The sequence below is a fragment of the Apodemus sylvaticus genome, chromosome 12 (genome assembly GCF_947179515.1).
Source record: "Apodemus sylvaticus chromosome 12, mApoSyl1.1, whole genome shotgun sequence".
Taxonomy (NCBI): domain Eukaryota; kingdom Metazoa; phylum Chordata; class Mammalia; order Rodentia; family Muridae; genus Apodemus; species Apodemus sylvaticus.
In genome coordinates, this window is record NC_067483.1 from 43,351,365 (window position 1) to 43,369,467 (window position 18,103).

General features: G+C 42.3%; 1 protein-coding gene across 1 annotated transcript in view; it reads right to left on the minus strand.

The window, feature by feature from the left end:
• Nucleotides 1–6,247: 6,247 nt before the first annotated feature.
• The window catches only part of Nr5a2 (nuclear receptor subfamily 5 group A member 2), a 103,870-nt gene continuing 92,014 nt past the window's right edge, over nucleotides 6,248–18,103 (minus strand). The window contains exon 7 of the mRNA XM_052201061.1: nucleotides 6,248–6,505. Within this exon, the coding sequence (XP_052057021.1) occupies nucleotides 6,258–6,505 (248 nt within the window). The 3' untranslated portion in view covers nucleotides 6,248–6,257. The remainder of the gene's footprint in view (nucleotides 6,506–18,103) is intronic.

The window sequence follows — 18,103 nt, forward strand, 5'->3', positions numbered from 1 at the left end:
ACAGGTGATAAACAGTAGGCCTGGAACCCAGAAAGTCTGAGCTACCACTTCACAAAGAAAAAAACGACAAATAACATATACCAAAGTCCACCCTTGTTGGCTCTTGTTAATTATCTCTGGTGTTTTAAGTTTTAGAAAGCTAGGCCAGGGATTGGTAGTAGTCTATGGGTTGACTGTAGTCCAGTGTAGTCTGTGGCTTATAGAGCCTTAATTCCCTTGTGGACATCATGGGGGAAGATCTGATCATTGTCTGCACGGAGCCAGTGGCTTGAAACTAATGGAATCACTTGCACTTAACCTGATGTTCCTGCTTGTTTTTCTTTATTTTTGGCGAGGGCAGAGGTCAGATATGGGGAACAGTCAAAATAACACTAGGGACACGTGTCACAGAGGACAGAGCCCCAGGTGTGTGGCGCCGGATAGGGGCGGGACTCCGTGTCCCTGTGGAGTTCATCAACCAAGGGGAAGAGCAGACATGGTTCCCTGGGGCAGGGTCTGGCTCGGGCTGGGAAGATTAGCCAGGGAGGCAGGGAGTGGCCAAGTCAAGAAAGGCCTTGGGAAGGTTGTATGGGAGTGACCCAACCTACTGGGCTGGCTGCTGAACAGAGTGAGACTGGGAAAGGGCAGGCTAACGGCCAGAGTGCAGCCAGGAATCTATGGCATATTTTCAGGCAAGAAATGTCAAGGGTCTGATCTGAAGTGTCCGGGAGGCCAGATGTGGACTGATTTGAGAGAATCAGGAAAAGGACTTAGGTGGGTTTTAGGTCCTGAGGCCTTGTGGGAAGAAGGGGCACAGAAGTAGAGCAGAGGATTGTGGGTAGGACACCTGAAAGGGCTTCAGCTCTAGGTGGCCATAACTAATTGAGCTTGGCTCAGTGGGGTGTCCCGGAGCTTAGAGTATGGGGGACAGCACTGGATCACACAAGAGTGATTGTCTTCTCACATTGATGAGTCAAGACATCTAACAAGGTGTCTGTGGCTTGTCTGGTGATGCTCCTTGGCTATTTTCAACTAAAAGTCCTAGTGCGAATCTGAACTCTGACCTGCTGGATGTAGCAGGGCTTGGCCCCAGCTTGCCCCTGGAGTGACAGATGCTCCCTGGGCAGCCTCAGATCTGAGGAATGGAGCAGGGTGAACCCAGCTCTCTGAATCCTACTGTGTTCTTGATAGTTGAGCTTCAAACCCAGCAGTTGGTCTAATTCACCACCTTCCCTCTTTCTTAGCAGCAAACACGTGTGAAGCTCTTCTCAAAAGAAAAGAAAGAAAGAAAGAAAGAAAAAGCCCACAAGCCTAGCCCGTCACCACTCACCACGTTATTAATTTCTAACTTAACATAAAACAAGTGCTCATGTGAAACAGTTAAACTCCTTCAAGAATATTTATTTTGAGTGACTAAACTATACACTTCCTGTTCGGCGCTTAGGAAAATTGGTCCGTATTATTCCAGGGAAATGTCAAGATCACTAAGTGTTGTAGCTTTCTGACCTGTGTGCTGGTGAACATGGCTTCCACATGGTTCTCATAAAAATATACATCAGCGATGGCTTCAAACTGAACGTCAAACTTAGTTAAAGGTACAAACCCCTCAAAGTTATTTTGAATATCCAGCAGAACAACCAAGTGCACATCGGCATGAGTCATTTCCAGCCCTTTGGGTGCCTCATGGTTGCAGTGGGTTTAGCAACTTGGTGTGTGTTATTCTAAGAATGAAGTCAGGCCCCCATGGCTCTGTCAGAATGACCTTTGCCCCCTGCCACTAGACTCTGGAGAAGCTCTTCCTGCTTTTTAAAAAAATGTATATAACCACTTAGAAAAACATTAAAAACGACCTCAATGTTCTCACCTAAGCTGATCTGGGTGATACGCTAGGCATGCACATAATAATAAGAGCTGTGTAAGTCATAGTTCAGTTAAACATGAATACATTATAGATTTTGTGGCATGCCAAGAATCATTTATATAGTTTGTTTTTTTTTCGGGGTTGTGGGGGGGGGATTGTCAGGATAGTTGGGATTTGTAGAGTACTGTTTAGCTGCTTAAAATCTCGGTTCCATAGTGCGTGTGTATATACAACATGTAGATACATCCAACTGATAACTTTGCAGTTAAGTCAGACTCTGTCTAGCAGGACTGCGGCATCCCACCTGTCTTAACTGTGGAGGAGGGAGGAGGGCACCGTGGAATGGGGAGCCAGGGGGTCTTTGATATTTCATAATCATAGTTGTTTCATGACTCATTATACTTAATAATACATGTTTTATTTCTGAAGTTTTTTATAGCTGTTCCAGTTGCTTTGAATGTCTCCAAAAGCTGGTTAGTTTTGAGCAAGGCTAATTTCTCTAGCATTTTTAAGGCATTTTATTTTTAGGGTTAACCTCCGGAGAGGTTACATGCATGTTTGCAGGTGAAGGTCATCATTTTTCACTTTCTGAACCTAGTTTAGCTAGTATCTTGGGAATCCTCTTTCTACCTCTCTAGCTGATATTACAGATAGGACACCTCATCCACAAAGCTTTTACTAGGTTCTGGGCATTTGAAACTTGGTCCTCACATTTGTACAAGTACTTTACTACCCAGCCATGGCCCCACCCCCCTGGTTCTGAGTTCTTGATACATACATGTAGTTGGCGGTGGACTGCCTGATTTTCTCTAGTATCTCGGCTTAAGAGAATGACAAAAGCTGTCAAGAGTGTCCCTTGGGTCAAATAACCTCTGTTCACAATCCTGCCACTGGACTGTGTATAATGCAGAAATCCTGGCTTTTTTAGCATGCACGAAGCCATGAATTCCAGCATCACTAACTGTAAATACAACCCCCTGCTCCAGTCCTCCTCTCATCAATATATTGGTTGGTTCAAAGGGATTTAAAATCAAACTGTTCTGAGGACCTTAATTTTGTTCATTCCTTTGAGACAGGGTTTCCTCTGTGTAGCCCTGGTGGGTCCTGGAACTTGCTCTGTAGACCAGGCTGGCCTCCATCTCACAGAGACCCACTTGTCTCTGCTTCCCAAATGCTGGGATTAAAGGTGCATGCCACTATTACCTGTTTGAGGCCCTGAAATAGAAGGCACTTTAGGGCAGTGTTTGGTAGACAACAGGATTGAGAATACTGGGCCAACTGCTTTCAGTAAATGACATAAAATGTCTAATTTTGCACTGGAACTATGGCAATACAGACTGAATATTCTGAGTTGTTTGCTGACATATGGAGCCTTAGATAGAAGGTCAAGAGACTGAACGGACACAGCCATTGTGAAATTATTTGAATTCCTAGCCATGTTATTTAATTTACTAGATGCTTCCATATGCACCACAAGGACACCACAGAGAATTTAAAAAGTTACCAGGTGGACATATCAATATTTATTGAAATACTGGAAAAAAATCCATTTCATTGAGAAATTCATGGCAAGAACTGACATGACAATGTGTATTTCACTAATACAGTAAGAAAACGTCAACAAGTAACCAACTTCACACTCTGAACACTGCATGGATTCAAATCCAAGTCAGACGCAGAAGAGCCACAATCCAAAGACTCGTTAGACATTACCGACCTGTCTCTTTACAGAGACCAACCTTGGGAAATCCAGCTCGGCTGAAGACCTTTCCTCTGCCTTGTTAGGACACCCTAGGATCAATAAGGCTAAGTCACAAACTGGCTACCTACTGACATCAGATAACCGGCCGGCTCTTAAAGAGCCCTGGATGCAGGGCGACACATACACACCTGCTCAAACTGCTTCTGTCCTTGGTATGGGTGTGACTGTTGCCTGTTTCTCTAACCATTCTCAGGGTGAAAGCTACTAGGTGAACAACAAACTGGTATTTGACAATTTTTAGGTTTAATATTCAGTGGGGGAGTATATATATGTTTAAAATAAGGAAACATGGTTTTTTTTCAATGTCAACCCCCTCCCCCAAATAGCCATCCTTCTAGTCCCAGTAACACCAAGGATAGAGTGCTCTCACTAACCACTGACATCTCCAGTCCTTCTCCATGCACCTTTGACCAATTTGGTTTTTAGTTGGGAGGAACAGCCATGTCTGTTTGGTTTAACGCATTGGATCTGAGCTTTGATTAATGACTTTTCTCCTCCTTAGAACCATAAAGATAACACTGAGAGTCAATCCCAACACACTAGTGTGCACCCCTCCTGTGGATGGATATTAGAGATGATCAATAAATGTAATAAAATAATCTTTTTTTTTGTACACACAGAAGTAATAAACTAATATCTTTGGTATACAACTTACAATGTTTGGAAAGGAAAACCAGGTTAAGACTCTGTATTGTTAAAATGTCTTAAAAACAATAAAAAGTTCTAAGTCACATGATTCACAATGGATATTAAATAAACTACAGACAGATTATGGGAATTCTGAGACCTGTAATCAAGTGCATGGTTTTAATCATTAAGACCCTTCTATACCCTTGCTATGTTTCACTAACTTGAAGACATGCTATAGTAAACACATATATTTGGTTTCTTCAGTCTTGGTTCTATCTTATACAAAGGGGAACCCAAGGAACAATAAATTAGCATTGTAATTGTCTATAGTTGAAACTATGATATACAATATAAATAAACTATTCCAAAGCCAGAAACATTTGTGGAAAAAATTAAGGGACCGGGAGATATTCTTTTATACAGTTTCTACAAATGATTGTGCTGCTGGTAATTGTAACAAATTAAAGACGAAATGAGAGTCCCATTCTTGATTTTAGTGTCTCACGACATACAATAATTAAGTACTGTTAAAAATAATTACTAACCAGAAAAATAACATTAAAAGAAATTACTGCCTTTACTATCTTGTATTATCAGAGTCCCCCCCAACTCCTCCCAGGACCTAAAGAATGTAAACACTATATTTTATTTGACTTTAAAGTATTAATACTTTATTTTCAACAACAAATGTTGATCCACATCTGCACAGCTCCCTTTTAGGACCAGGAAAGCAGGCAAGCTTTCCAAGCCTGTCTGTGGCACCGCATGCTAATACTGACAGCACTGTTTAGAGACTTTGTTTGCTATCTCTGCCCTCCAGTATTTTGTTCTACAGCAGACTTTGGTCTAAGACTTAGAGAGAGGCCAGTATCTTCCATTCCCCTTTGTAGGAGACTGTCTTTCCTGTCTTTCCAGGCCATATGCAGAATCACTGCTTTTGCATCCTAGGTTTAAGGGATGCTGAGTCACAACTGGAATGACCCTTGAGTCAATCACCTTTGCAGCTCAACCTTTCCTTCACTTGGCAATGCTTAACATGCTTCGACTTTCCGCTACTTGGACTGTGACTATTGGACATCCAGCAAAAGATGTCTAGTGGTTTGGTTTTTTTTTTTTTTTTTTTGTAAGTGAACTACAAACCTTGATGACTAAACAGATGGATGTATACTAACAAGCCTCTTGGGCAAAAATTTTTATGAAACCCAACCATGCCAAAGCCACATTTCAGCAACATTAGCAGAAATAAGATCTAACTCACTTGTTGGGAGTATTGGCTTAGATTTGTTTGATTTCCCTTAATATTAACTAATGCTTATATAGAAGAGGGATACTGCCTTTTTTTTTATTTTTAATTACGAACACACGACAAAACAAACTTCAGAACATATTTAAAATGCAAGCTGACATATTTATACATTGTTCTTATTAGCTGTTGGCAGGTCTAAGACACAGACATTCAGAAATCTTGGTTTAGTGGAGCTACTACTGGTGTGGTTGAACACAAGTCCTTAAAATAGCTTCAGGGCTCACAGGTCAGAAGGTGTCAGGCCTTGGGGTGGGGGGAGGGGAGGCTGTCAAGGCACAGCCCAAGTATTCTTGAGTTCTTCAGCATCACCACGGAGCAATTTTGGAGAAGTCCAATTAATAACACAGGTCAACTGCTGAATTTCTTAATAGCAGATTAGTTTAAATATACAAGGACTGTTCTGTCCATTTTATTCTGCTGTGGTATTGGACTCCATCTGTAAGTTCAATCCACTCCATTCCAATGTCTTTCATATGAATCCTTTGGGGATATGCAGCCTTTGATTCACAGTTTGCAGTACAAATACCCTGATATCATTTATTTGCTATTAAGTATTTAATTATTATGCTTTTAAAATTCAGTGTCTTTAAACCAAGTTTGTAATTAGCATTGCTTGGAGCAGTTCAGAGTATTGTCTTTCTGTCTTTCCTCTTCCCTCTCTTCCTCCTCCTCCTCCTCCTCCTCCTCCTCCTCCTCCTCCAGTCTCTGTTCCTAGGGGCTCAGGCTCGTTTGGCATGCAGCATTTCAATGAGAAGGTTGTTATAGGGCACGTCCCCATTCACGTGTTTGTAGTACAGGTAGTCTTCTGCCTGCTTGCTGATTGCCCGGATCTCTGGTAGCCGAAGAATTAGCTGTCGGAATCTATCCGTTTGCTGTGGGTAGTTGCAAGCCGTGTAGTCCATCAGGGCGGCGTTCACCTGCTCCTGCACACCTTCCACCAGCTGCAAGTTCTCGAGATTCTTGACATCTGCATTTAAAACAAAGAAGATTTCATTTTGGTGTATTTTTCTTTTTATATTCCTATTTACTGAAGCAATGTTCAGTGCATGGGTAGCTGTCTCTTCCTCTTGATATAAAGCATACTTTATATGCTATTGAATATTCAGTAAGCCCTCTTCACCAAGCTTCCAGGGAAAAGGATCGCAAAGGAGCTTTGCAAGCCCGCCTTGTTGAAATTCTGCATATACCTCAAATCAATTAGACACCAATGGATTTTGAGCAAGGTCAACTCTTCTCATATCTTACAAAAGGAAAGGCTTGAGGATTCTTAAAGTAGAGGGATCATAATATATTGCTAGCAAATGAGTCCCTAGAGAAAGACCTATCTTAAACCAGTATATTACACAATTCATATAATTCTGTATTAATTTTTCTGACCCAAGGTGAAATCTGTGTCCAGGGTGTGATGTAGTTAATTCTAATAAAAAGTGACAGGGTTCTTGTTTCTGTTTGACATTTTCTAAATGATTCTGAAAGCCTTTGACTTGTCTAGCCTATGCTAATGAACCATCTGGTACACTCCAGTGACTGCCAACTGAAGACTCTGCTACTGGAAACTCTCTCAAATATATATCTCAGTAACTAATGATCTTTATCAAATGGAAAGCCTTGTCCTTTAGGCAGAATACAAGGCAGGCTGCTCGGTGCCCTTTAACCTCAGTGTGGTTTCATAAGTCTGACTTTTTTTTCCCCCTGGTCCTGGGTCATGGGTATGAAGAAGCTGGACACGGGCAATCCATCCTGCCTAACTCCCAGTGAGCACCCAATTTTAGGACATCTGCCCTTGAGGTCCTTCTACATACTGGATAAGAGTTACAGTGCCACAAAAGTCAGATGCTCGGACAAATACACACAGATGATGGGCAGGGGAAAGATGGGATTTTTACTTCTGAAGTTTATGCTCACTACATAACTTTTATTCAAAGTGAGTATAGAAGCTGCTGGGAAAGAAAGAATACACAGATGTGTTTATAGATATTCCTGCATAGAGAATAAACAAATAAAGCCACCTTCATCCTTTTATTTTCTGACAAAAATAAACAAGATTCTAAAGAAAACCAAATACTATGAGTAAGATTAGTGCAAGGTTAAATGTCCCAGATGAAAGGTAACTGTTGCCATAGTAACTCATAGCCAATAGTTTAGGCGCTGTTACAACAGCCTATGCCATACCTGCCTGTGTTCCTCTTGCCTGTCTCTCAATGGGGCTACAATAAGGTGCCCCTGAAATATTTTCAGGGTGATTTGAATGTTTACATTTGTGCGAAATGACATCTCTCTATTACCAAGTCTCTGGTCCAGATTCAAACCAATGAGGAATCGGTAAGAAGCAGATATAGCAACTGAGAGAAAGCCTTATTTAGTTCAAAGGGAGAGAGATGGGAGGTCCCAAACTGTGTGATTACTGAGTGGGGCAGCCAGTCACGTACCACACAGAAGCACTGCACCCTTTGTGGCACCTGACACTTGACACGTGGAAGTTAGCAGCTAACTGAATACTTCCATCTTATGTGAAATATGACTTATAAAACATTTACCAATATGCCTAGCATCTAGTGTTCTGCTTGGTTAGAAATTATCAAATGTAAATGGTTAGGAATACTTTCAATATGTTCTGCCTCAGTAGGAAGTTTTGTTCCAGTAATTTAAAGATAACTACAAAAATATATGAAGCGAAGCCAGGTGTGGGGGTCCATACCTTTAATCCCAGCACTCAGGATGCAGAGGTAGGTAGATCTCTGAGGATGAGGCCAGCCTAAGTTTACAGAGTGAGTCCCAGACACCCATGGCTATATACAGAGACCCCATCTCAAAAAACAAAACAAAACCAAACCTATATGAAATGGGATCAATTCACACGACAATGACAGATGTGCATGAGGAGGAAAGGCTGTCAACAGAGACTGGTAGGCAGGATGTAGGGATTTAAACAGTATGAAACATAAGATCAATTCTCAGATTATCTTTTGTATTAACTTCCAAAAACTCTGGTCCAAACTGGTATTCTTTGAAAAGTTCAAAACATTTGAAGCATTCCATACAGGAGAAAAGGTTCATATTATTTTGGCCAAATATATATTCTTCATTCTTCAGTCACCAGAGTAGACTTCACATGACTAAATTATCTCTCTAAGCTGCTTCAATTAATTCAGCATTAAGTATAATAAAGTGCATACTGTTAATTGTCCCAAAGACTTCTAAAGTAGATGCTGATGGAAAAGATCCGGATAGACTGGGGGAAAGCAAACTAAGGAGAGCGGGGTATGGTGGTCATGTGTAATCCTGCTACACACGAGACAGGATTGTGAATTCCACTCAGGCCTGGCATGCAGGGGGAAGAGAAAAGACGGCGAGGTTGATTAACTGGCTCTCGATTGCTGGCAAGCTGGTGCCGGATCACTGCACATTCTCCTGCTTGGAGCCGCCTCCCTCCATCTATTAAACTGTCCACTTCCCCACAGATCCATTTCCCCACAGAGACTTCAGGCTTCTGGGGAGAGGACCACACATTAGTCAAGGTATCCTTGGAAAATATACTAATTACTGTTCCTTTACACTGTCGCTGTATTTTCACAAGACTGATTAACTGTAAGTATGAAATGCCCCTTCTTATGTTCCTGTGACCCAGTATGCTTTTTCAATTAGAAACTAATTTTTTTGGAAAATTTTGCGTACACACACACACACACACACACACACACACGGTTTTTAAAAAACTGCATAAGGTATATTCCAGTCAGTGTTCACTTGTCACACGGTGGGTTTGGTTCTGTGGTCCAGATAGTGAGCCGTGCTTTTCATGTTTTAGAGATGAGGGTTTCCCTCCCCTGGTCTGGGCTGCATGAGATCTCCCGGGAATTGCAATCGCTCCCTCCGGTCCTATGTCTCTTGAACCTCTGAGATAAACCTTGTTTTTTTTTTCCCCCAAACAATCTAAATGGTCCAGAGATGAGCTAACAAGGACCGAAAAGCAATAGAAAGGCAACTCCAAAATATAGGTGAAAACACCTCCCTCCAGGAAACCTGGGATTTACTATGATGTGGTTTGCATGTCTTTCTTCTTTAGGAAGGGTTTGAAAACTTGAGTGTATTCTGACATCAACCTTTGAATTGGTTTTGACACAATTAAACATTTTGAACATTTAAAAATTTAAATAGACAAGTACTGAGACTTGTGGTTCGGTTCCCCTAGCAAACAGTATTGCGAAGCATTTGGATTGCAGCAGCAAACCTAAACCCCAGAGCTGGAAGGAACGAGTGATACCCACCAGAATCCTCCTACTGGACCCTCCCTCCCCGTCCCCCCCCCATCCCCCCTCCAGGCCACCCCCAGCCCAATGGCACTTTACACCTGCTCTCAACCATCTTGCATTTGGCACGCTGCACTCCTTTGGAATTTACATAACCTTCATCCTCACACAATTGAAAAAAACAAAACAAAACCCTTGTCATGATTACAAATTCTGCGTTAAGAGACTGTATGTAAACAGGCAAAGGCATCCCCACACCTTTCCTGCAGCCTTTAAAATTTGATGATTGCAAGAGCATTTTGCCTTCCCTCGAAGTATCAATTCTCCTCTGTAATACTTTATTCACTCAGGGACTAATTACCAACTTTCTCTATGAAGCGCATTATGATAAGCTCACAGTGGGGTGCTCAGGTTTTTTTTCCCAGCCTTATTGAGAAGTAAACCCTTAGGCTTTCTTGAATACATTACTGCACTGACTTCTGTCACTAGCAGGATTCAGCTCTCTCTGAAGATGAACCCTTGGCCTCCCTGGTCACTGTCACGGGAGGGCCAGCAACCTTGCTGTTGCACACATGTTCAAAGAGGGTCTTTCACTGACCCAGGGGCCTGGCGGGGACCAGGACTGGGTGTCTTTTCCTGAGATACATCCAGATTTTTAGAGCCAAGCTGAGGGAAAGAGGCAGTTTTTCCTTGAAGCTCTGAGAGAGATGACAGACTTTGTCTGAAGGGCCTTTTCTTTTATGGGAGGGAATAGAACTTTCTGCAAGGAAGTTTTAAAAGTATTTTTAGGGAATAAAATGGAATACTTTGTATAAATAATTCCATGAGAAGTTTTGGAGGTTGGTTAGGAAACTTACATGAACAAAATTCACTGATGAAAAGTAGGGTTGGGGGAGAGGGGAAGGGAAGAGAAAGGGAGAAGAAGGGAGGGGAGTCTTCAGTGCAGTTGCCTAAAATCAAACTCTGAGAATAGAGTTTCCAGTAAACCCTGAAACTCAAGATCTCAAATTCATCCCTATAGCCCTGTACCATGTACGATGACGTGCATATTAAGCCAAGACCCACCTTCACCAACTAGAACAAACAATGTCTTTAGCAAATTAGTAACAAGAAACATAGCCCTTTGGAGGGGCTGCTCTTAAAACCATATACACCAATGGTTTGCAACCCCTTAGCAGCAGAAAAATTACAGTTACAAGTAGAAAAAAAAAGGGTTTATGGTTTGGGGGTCACCACAACATTACAAGAAACTATATTAAAGGGTTACAGCATTAGGAGGCTTGAGAATGACTGATAGTCAAAATGCCTGAACTCTTTAGAGAAACACGGGCTCTTACAACTGTGGGCCCTTGTCTAGAAAACATTCTAGCAATCCTTCCTGTGGTGGTTTGAACATTCTGTGGGAAGTGACACTATTAGGAGGTGTGGCCTTATTGGAGGAAGTGTGTCACTGTGGGGGCGGGTTTTTAGCTCAAGCTCTGCCCAGCATGGGGAATAGAGATTCAGTCCTCTCTTGGCTGCAGTTGGGTCAAGATGTAGAACTCTCAGCTCCTCCCACACCATGTCTGCCTAAATGCTTGATGATAACAGACTGAACCTCTGAACCTGAAAGCCAGCCCTAATGAAATATCCTTTATAAGAGTAGCCTTGGCTATGGTGTCTCTTCACAGCAACAGAAACCCTATGACACTTCCTTTTCCATACACACGATGCATGAATTAACTTACTTGGAAGAGCCCCAGCCAGATACTGAAGCTACAGGAACGCTGACCAGCCCGTTTTACGTAGCTCCTTTAATGTGAATACAGAGACCTTAAAACCTCATCGGATGAACATCAAGGCTTTTTGGTGAAGGTGAGGCCTGAGGAATTTTGAGTGCTGGGACTCAAAACTTAGGTCCTCTGGAAGTCCTGTCAGTGCTCTCAACGGCTGAGCCATCTCTTTAGCCCACTTGTTTTGAAAGGTGAACTAAGCAACAGAGGGAAGGACTGTTGGGCACAGAGAGTCACACAGAGACAAAAACCTCAGAACAGGACAGAAGGAAGCGGTCCCTGGAATAATACCCAACTCTTTCCGCTTAGGTGAGTTGTGAAGGTGCCAAGAAGTTTCTTTGCCCTTAACTGTTTTACATTCAGGCAGAAGTACTTGCAGCTTCCATTTTCAATCACAAAGCTCGGTGAGAGGCTAGAAATGGCTCATTGATTAAGAGCACTGGCAGCTCTTCCAGTGGTGTCCCCGAGTCTTACATTCAGTCTTCAGGGAAAAGGGGTAGGGGTGGGGTCTGGAGGGATCTTCTCAGTGACATGGGAAGTTTTCAGACCATTTGATCACATGGTCCAATTTGAGTTCAACAAAACCAAAGACAATAGTGCTCTAATACAGTCTTCACGACCAGCCCCAGTAACAAGTTACTCAGCTCCTCAGAGTCAGCTTTTCCATGTACAAAACGTGAATAGCTTCCATGCTTTAAAGGGTCTTTTAAAAGTCCTTCTCGAGTAAGTGTTGCTTTTCTTGTAACTGTTCAGATGCCCCGTGGAGACGGTGTTGGCTTCCAGCAATATGTGGAAAGTGGGTATGGTCTTTCCTGGAATCAACCAACCTGGCCATTTCCCTAGGACTAACTTCTCATGGACAAATAACAGATTCTCTGATGTTTCACTTTCCAAAATTAAAGTAAGGCAGAAGTACTTGCAGCTTCCATTTTCAATCACAAAGCTCGGTGAGAGGCTAGAAATGGCTCACTGATTAAGAGCACTGACAGCTCTTCCAGTGGTGTCCCCGAGTTCACGTGCCAGCACTCACATGGCAGCTCGCACTGTCTATCTCGGGATCTGATGTCCCTTTTCTGGTGTGTAGGAATACACGCAGACAAAGCACCCATGCACACAAAAGATCCCTCAAGGGAAACACTGTCAAATCTGAAGTTTCAGGTGGCAACTTTCATCCATCCCTCCCATATTTTTAGGGTCTGAGCCCCAACTAGACATGAACACACATGCTATTTTATGTTGTATGTGACATGCTAGGACATGGGGCTCAAGGACCATTGACATATGGAGGATGTCCCATGCAGCCATGATTGCCTTCCGACCGACTTATAGAAAAAGCACACCAGGAAGTACACAGGGTGGCTAGTGTGATGGGTATAGGGCATGTCGCCTGTGGTGCAAAATGTCCCCCATAGGCTCATGTGAATACCTCCCCCACCCAGTTGGTGGCGTTGTTGTTTGGGAAGGTTGGAGGAAGTACATCACTGGGGGTGGGATTTGAGAGTTCATGAACTCTGTCTGTCTGACTGTCTGTCTGTCTGGTCAAGGCTTGGCATGCTGCTGTTCTCCCACACTGAATTCGCAGCAGGTTTTGTTTTACACAGAATTGTTTCCTAATAGCAAACAACACACACCCCAACTCCATTATGTATTGTGCTGTCCGGGTGTTTTGTCTGTAACATCAGGTATGTGTGTGCTTCTCGAATCCTTTGGCCTGCCTTCCATGTGGGGCACTCTTCTCTACCATGTTCAACAACATCCCTGGCTCTGCCAATGCCCTCGCTGGAGGCTGCCAATGAAACTTGACTTTCCGCACAGTTATGTCCTCTCCACCCAGATGCTGGAGGTGTGTCTGTCTTAAGTTCAGTGCTTACAACTCAGCCCAGTCTCCTGTGGCCCTCTTTGCCAGTCCACACACCACCAGGTCCTGTTGGATCTGCTTCCTAATTATGTCTCCAATCTACCCTTTCCTCTCTGTCACTACCATAATGTGCCTTTATTGCTTCTGCAACCTCTTTAACTGGTTTCAATTCTTCCAATGCTGCCTGCTTCCAGTCCATTTTCTTCAGGACAGTCGGAAGGATAGCTTTAGATGGGAATCTGATTGTGTGCTCGCAATTCTCCAATGGCTTGCCACTGCCCTTGGGCTACTGATTAAAGACACTCACCTGGCATTTACCTCTCCAGTCTGATTCTACCCCTTACCAACTGGTTTCAGATGGGCCTGGGTCTGTGCTGACTGAGATCTTCGTTCCTTCACCTTCAATCGGGTAACTGGTCTTGAGCCCAGGCTCGGAGCAGACACTGCTGTCTATGACCAACTCATTGCCCATTAGGTGCACCATGGTCATTTGTTAGTTACAAGACAGCGGCATGCAGAGCAGAGCTCCAGCCTAGGATGATGTCTCTGTCAAATTAAACAATATGTCTGCATACTTATTTCATAGTCATATCCCCTTGCTTGGTGTGTTTGGAGATCTTCTAAATTCTTCTAACAATATCTTTCTTGTTAAGGTTTATTCTGCTTTTGATCCACTAGTCCTTGGTTCATTCTTGTCGTTGCTGCTAGACATGTTCTCTTGGAAGGAGGCAGCCTTCAGCCTGTCTCGTATTTCTTATTTCCCACACAGCACAGGCACACCCTCCTATACCCAGTGCCTGTATTACTGAACTTAGTAATTTCTATTAGGCTCCCAAGAAGATGAAATAAAAAAAAAAAAAAGACTGCAATGGGAATTTACTGAGCACTTTTTCTGCAAGACAGCAGTACCAAACTACTAGGTTTATAGCCTTGTCAAACTCAAAAATAACTCCAGGTATAGTAGAACATAGCTCCTACAATTTATCTCTAGAAAAAGTACAACCTGATTAAAAAACTGTAGAAATTAAGCTACATGAATGGGGGAGGGGGGGCATTTGTCTGAAAGTGTGACATAGTAATATGAACATCTTCTAAACTAACTATTTTGGGTCCATGTGCCATGTTAGGGACATGGTATCGGGTGACACAGATAATTTTTAAAGTATGAAACAGGGTCTTATCAATATAGCCCAGGCTGATCTGGAATTCACAATCCTCAGTCTTGGCTTCTAAATTATGTGCCTAATTATATACCTAGAAACATGTTTAACAAATTTATAATGATTTGTGACTTCCATAAATCATCAGGGACCAAAACCACAGAAGCAAGCTGAGGTATGGTGTTGTGATTTTAAGGGCAGCAAACACACTCCATGGAGTGTTGGCCTGTGCAGGTCAGGCACAGGCATGTACAGGGACAAGTACCTATACATTCATGGACAGTAAGACAGGATGAGGTCCCTGGAGGGGAACTGACTGAATATTTTGAACCAAGAAACAAAATTTAAAGGGGGTATATTACTTCAAATTTTCTTAGTGCCCTTAAACTCAAAAAAAAAAATTGTATGTGAAACAGACTTAACTTTTGATAAAATGGGTGGACGCTAGCATTTCTCACATAAGCATTAAAACTGCAGCTGCCCTGGCCGGTCTTAGCAGTCACAATCCCTGTATCCTTTCATGGAGAACACTGTCCCTGTGGAGTAGGAGACAGCCACATTCTTAGCCCCGCCACACCTCCATTCTTATAGTGACATCCTGAAACAGTTTAGAGCTACACATTTGCATTTGATTTCCATTCAGGAACTTCGGTGGCTTTTCGCAAAGTTTTCTTATTTTCCTAGAATAAGATATGAGGTTCAGTTTGTTCAGGTGGCGAGTCAGGACTATGAATAAACCAACAATATCATATGAAAGAGAATTAAACAGGCAGATCCAAGTGGGGATATATTAAGCCAAATTTAAGCTCCAGTTGTGGAGTTTAGCCTGTACTAGATGTTTGGTTTGCCTCAGGGATAAATTCCGCTTCACAGCTAATCGAATGAGGGAAACTGCCTCAGGTATGATGAAATTTACAAGAGAGTGCTGTTGAACAGTTCTTGTTAAAAAATATTAGCTTAAAGGCATTCTTACCGTCTTTGGGATGAAGACAGTATTTGCATTTAATTATCTGACTTCAAACTTTTATGAACTTGGATCAAATATTAGCTTGGCCAATTAAAATATTATTTTGGCTACGTGTGGCCATCAGCCCAATTCCGTTCAACTTGCTAGCTTTGGTAGTGCTTTGCAAGCAATATCAACTTTCAAGATTGTGTCTAGGAAGGAAGAAAGGTAGCATTTGAGAGGACAGCATGTACTGAGCAGACAAGGTGCTACACTGAGAATAAGTAGTTGATCGTAACATTTCTATGTTATAACAAGTCTGGAAGACAAAAGATGGAGTCTTCTAGATTCTTCTACCCACATAATCAATACTCCTTCATAATTCAGTATTTTACAGAAATACTTTACTTTGAAACACAAGTCTGTCTACAGGACGCCCTCCAATTTGGATTGCCAGGAGCCACTGCTGTCTCTGCCCCCTCCCCCGCCCCTACACAAGGTTGCTCAAAGCCTGATCTGCACTGGTTTCTCTCAGAGGGGAGGAAGGGAGACCATTTCAGGCAAAAAATGTGCATGGGTGGGAAGGGAGGAAGCAGCCACAGGAAAAAAGAGGCTTCTGTGAGTCCCAGAATACTTTCTTTAAAAGTCCCTTTTAAAAGGCAGTGATGAAAGAATGCATTCCACATTATGCAATCCAGGTGATAGTTCTGTGCAACTCATGAGCTGGGCCTCACTGCCAGGTGTTGATTGTGTCAAAAAGAAATGTCCTGCTCAGCGAGATGCCAGAAAGACAGATGCAGCAGCCACTGTCCTGTGTCGCACCCAGAAACAGACCCCTGGGGGATGTCCTTCTGCGTCAACATCTTTGTAATGGTTTGTCTTCCGAGGTATCATGGAGAGTGTGGTTGGCTCTGAGTGCAGGAGAGCAGTATTTCCTGCACCCTTTTCATGCCAATAGAAAGGAGAAACTTGGTATGATATACTTGCTATTTAAAAGAATAAATTCTTAGCACTTTAAAAAAAATGAAGTCAAGATAAACCAAAGCAAGGCGTGGTGGTGCGTGCCCTTCACCCCAGCACTTGGGAAGTGAGTTCAAGGTCAGCCAAAGTGAACTAGAATACAGCTGAGAGGCTCATGGTGAGATCCTGCTCTCATAAAAACTCCCCTCGCCCCAACACATGAAACAAAAACCCATGTAACAACAACAACAACAACAACAACAAGAATTTCTTCAAACAGTAGTGCTGAGCTTGGTAAGGGGTCACCAGTTAAGGTCGACCAATCTGAACTCTACTATTTTAAATAATAGGTTTCAATTTTATTTTTGTTGGGAAGTTCTGGGCTCTGAAGATCTTACTTGGGAGAAATAAATTCAGCTTTAACCAGCAGAACTGGAAACATCTGGGAATTAAGAGATTCACTGTGTCTGCTTCTACCTTGGCATTTTATACAATATTGCCTGTCTGGGAATTAAAAGTTGTTTTTTTTTTTAATTACTGCCAAAGCCTTTCAATCTATTTTATAACAAATATTTATACTTCCTTACAACCCTGCACTTACTGTTTCTTAGAAAGAGACAACACAATTAATAAATGATAGATAGTGTCAGGAGGAGAACTTGTGCATTTTAATGTTGTGGTACCATGTGTATGCAGTGCTCACATGGGCCAGAAGGGGGCGTCAGATACCCTGATACTGAAACTACAGGTTTGTGAATTGCCATGTGAGTGCAAGGAGCCAAACCCTGGTCCTCTAGCTTAACAGTTACATAACTCTAGTACCCATAACTCTAGTTAGTACCCTGAAGGCACTTAGCACCCAGTACCCAGAAAGCACTGGCTTGAGGTTACAGAAATGATGGTTCTTTAATATGTATAGTAAACATTTAATATTTAAGTATAGGTTTGGCTTTTTGAAAGGCTGAAAAGTTCTGTTTCAGCAGAGCATGTAGTTGGGATGCTCTGCTTCCATTTCTTCTAAAGAGTAACAATACCCGACAATCCACACAATTCTGTAGTGGAAGGCCTGTGAGAACCACCATTACATACGCATCCAGGGTTTCATTAGTTTGTGAAGCTAAAATAAAGCTGCCTTTTAAGACTTAGATGCACGTTTTACCTGTTATTATATCATTTCCCTTAGCTTATTAAAATTCTGCTCAGTGTGACAGAGGTTGAAAGTAAGAAAAAACATTATCCAGAAAACCAATATTTAGCTTGAATTATTTGGCATGAAGAATTAAGATAGGGTCTTTAGGGTGGGCTGCTAAAAGAAGAGGAAGGAAAAAAAATGGGTTACCTAACAAGATCGTTAAATCCAAATACTGATCGAGGTTTTGGACATAACTTAAATTAATAATTCATTCATTTGCTCATGGATTTGTATTTCTCTGTGAAAGACAGAAAATCTATATCACCAATCTGTTCGGTATTTGTGTAATCATATAGTGGAGATCTAACAGGGAAATTAGGCTGGGAAATCCTGGGGCTTGTCTCCTGACAAGGAGGTGATCCTCATCTATGATTTTAGAAGTATAACAGGATTTGGCTAAGTCGGTGACCATGATATATTTGATATC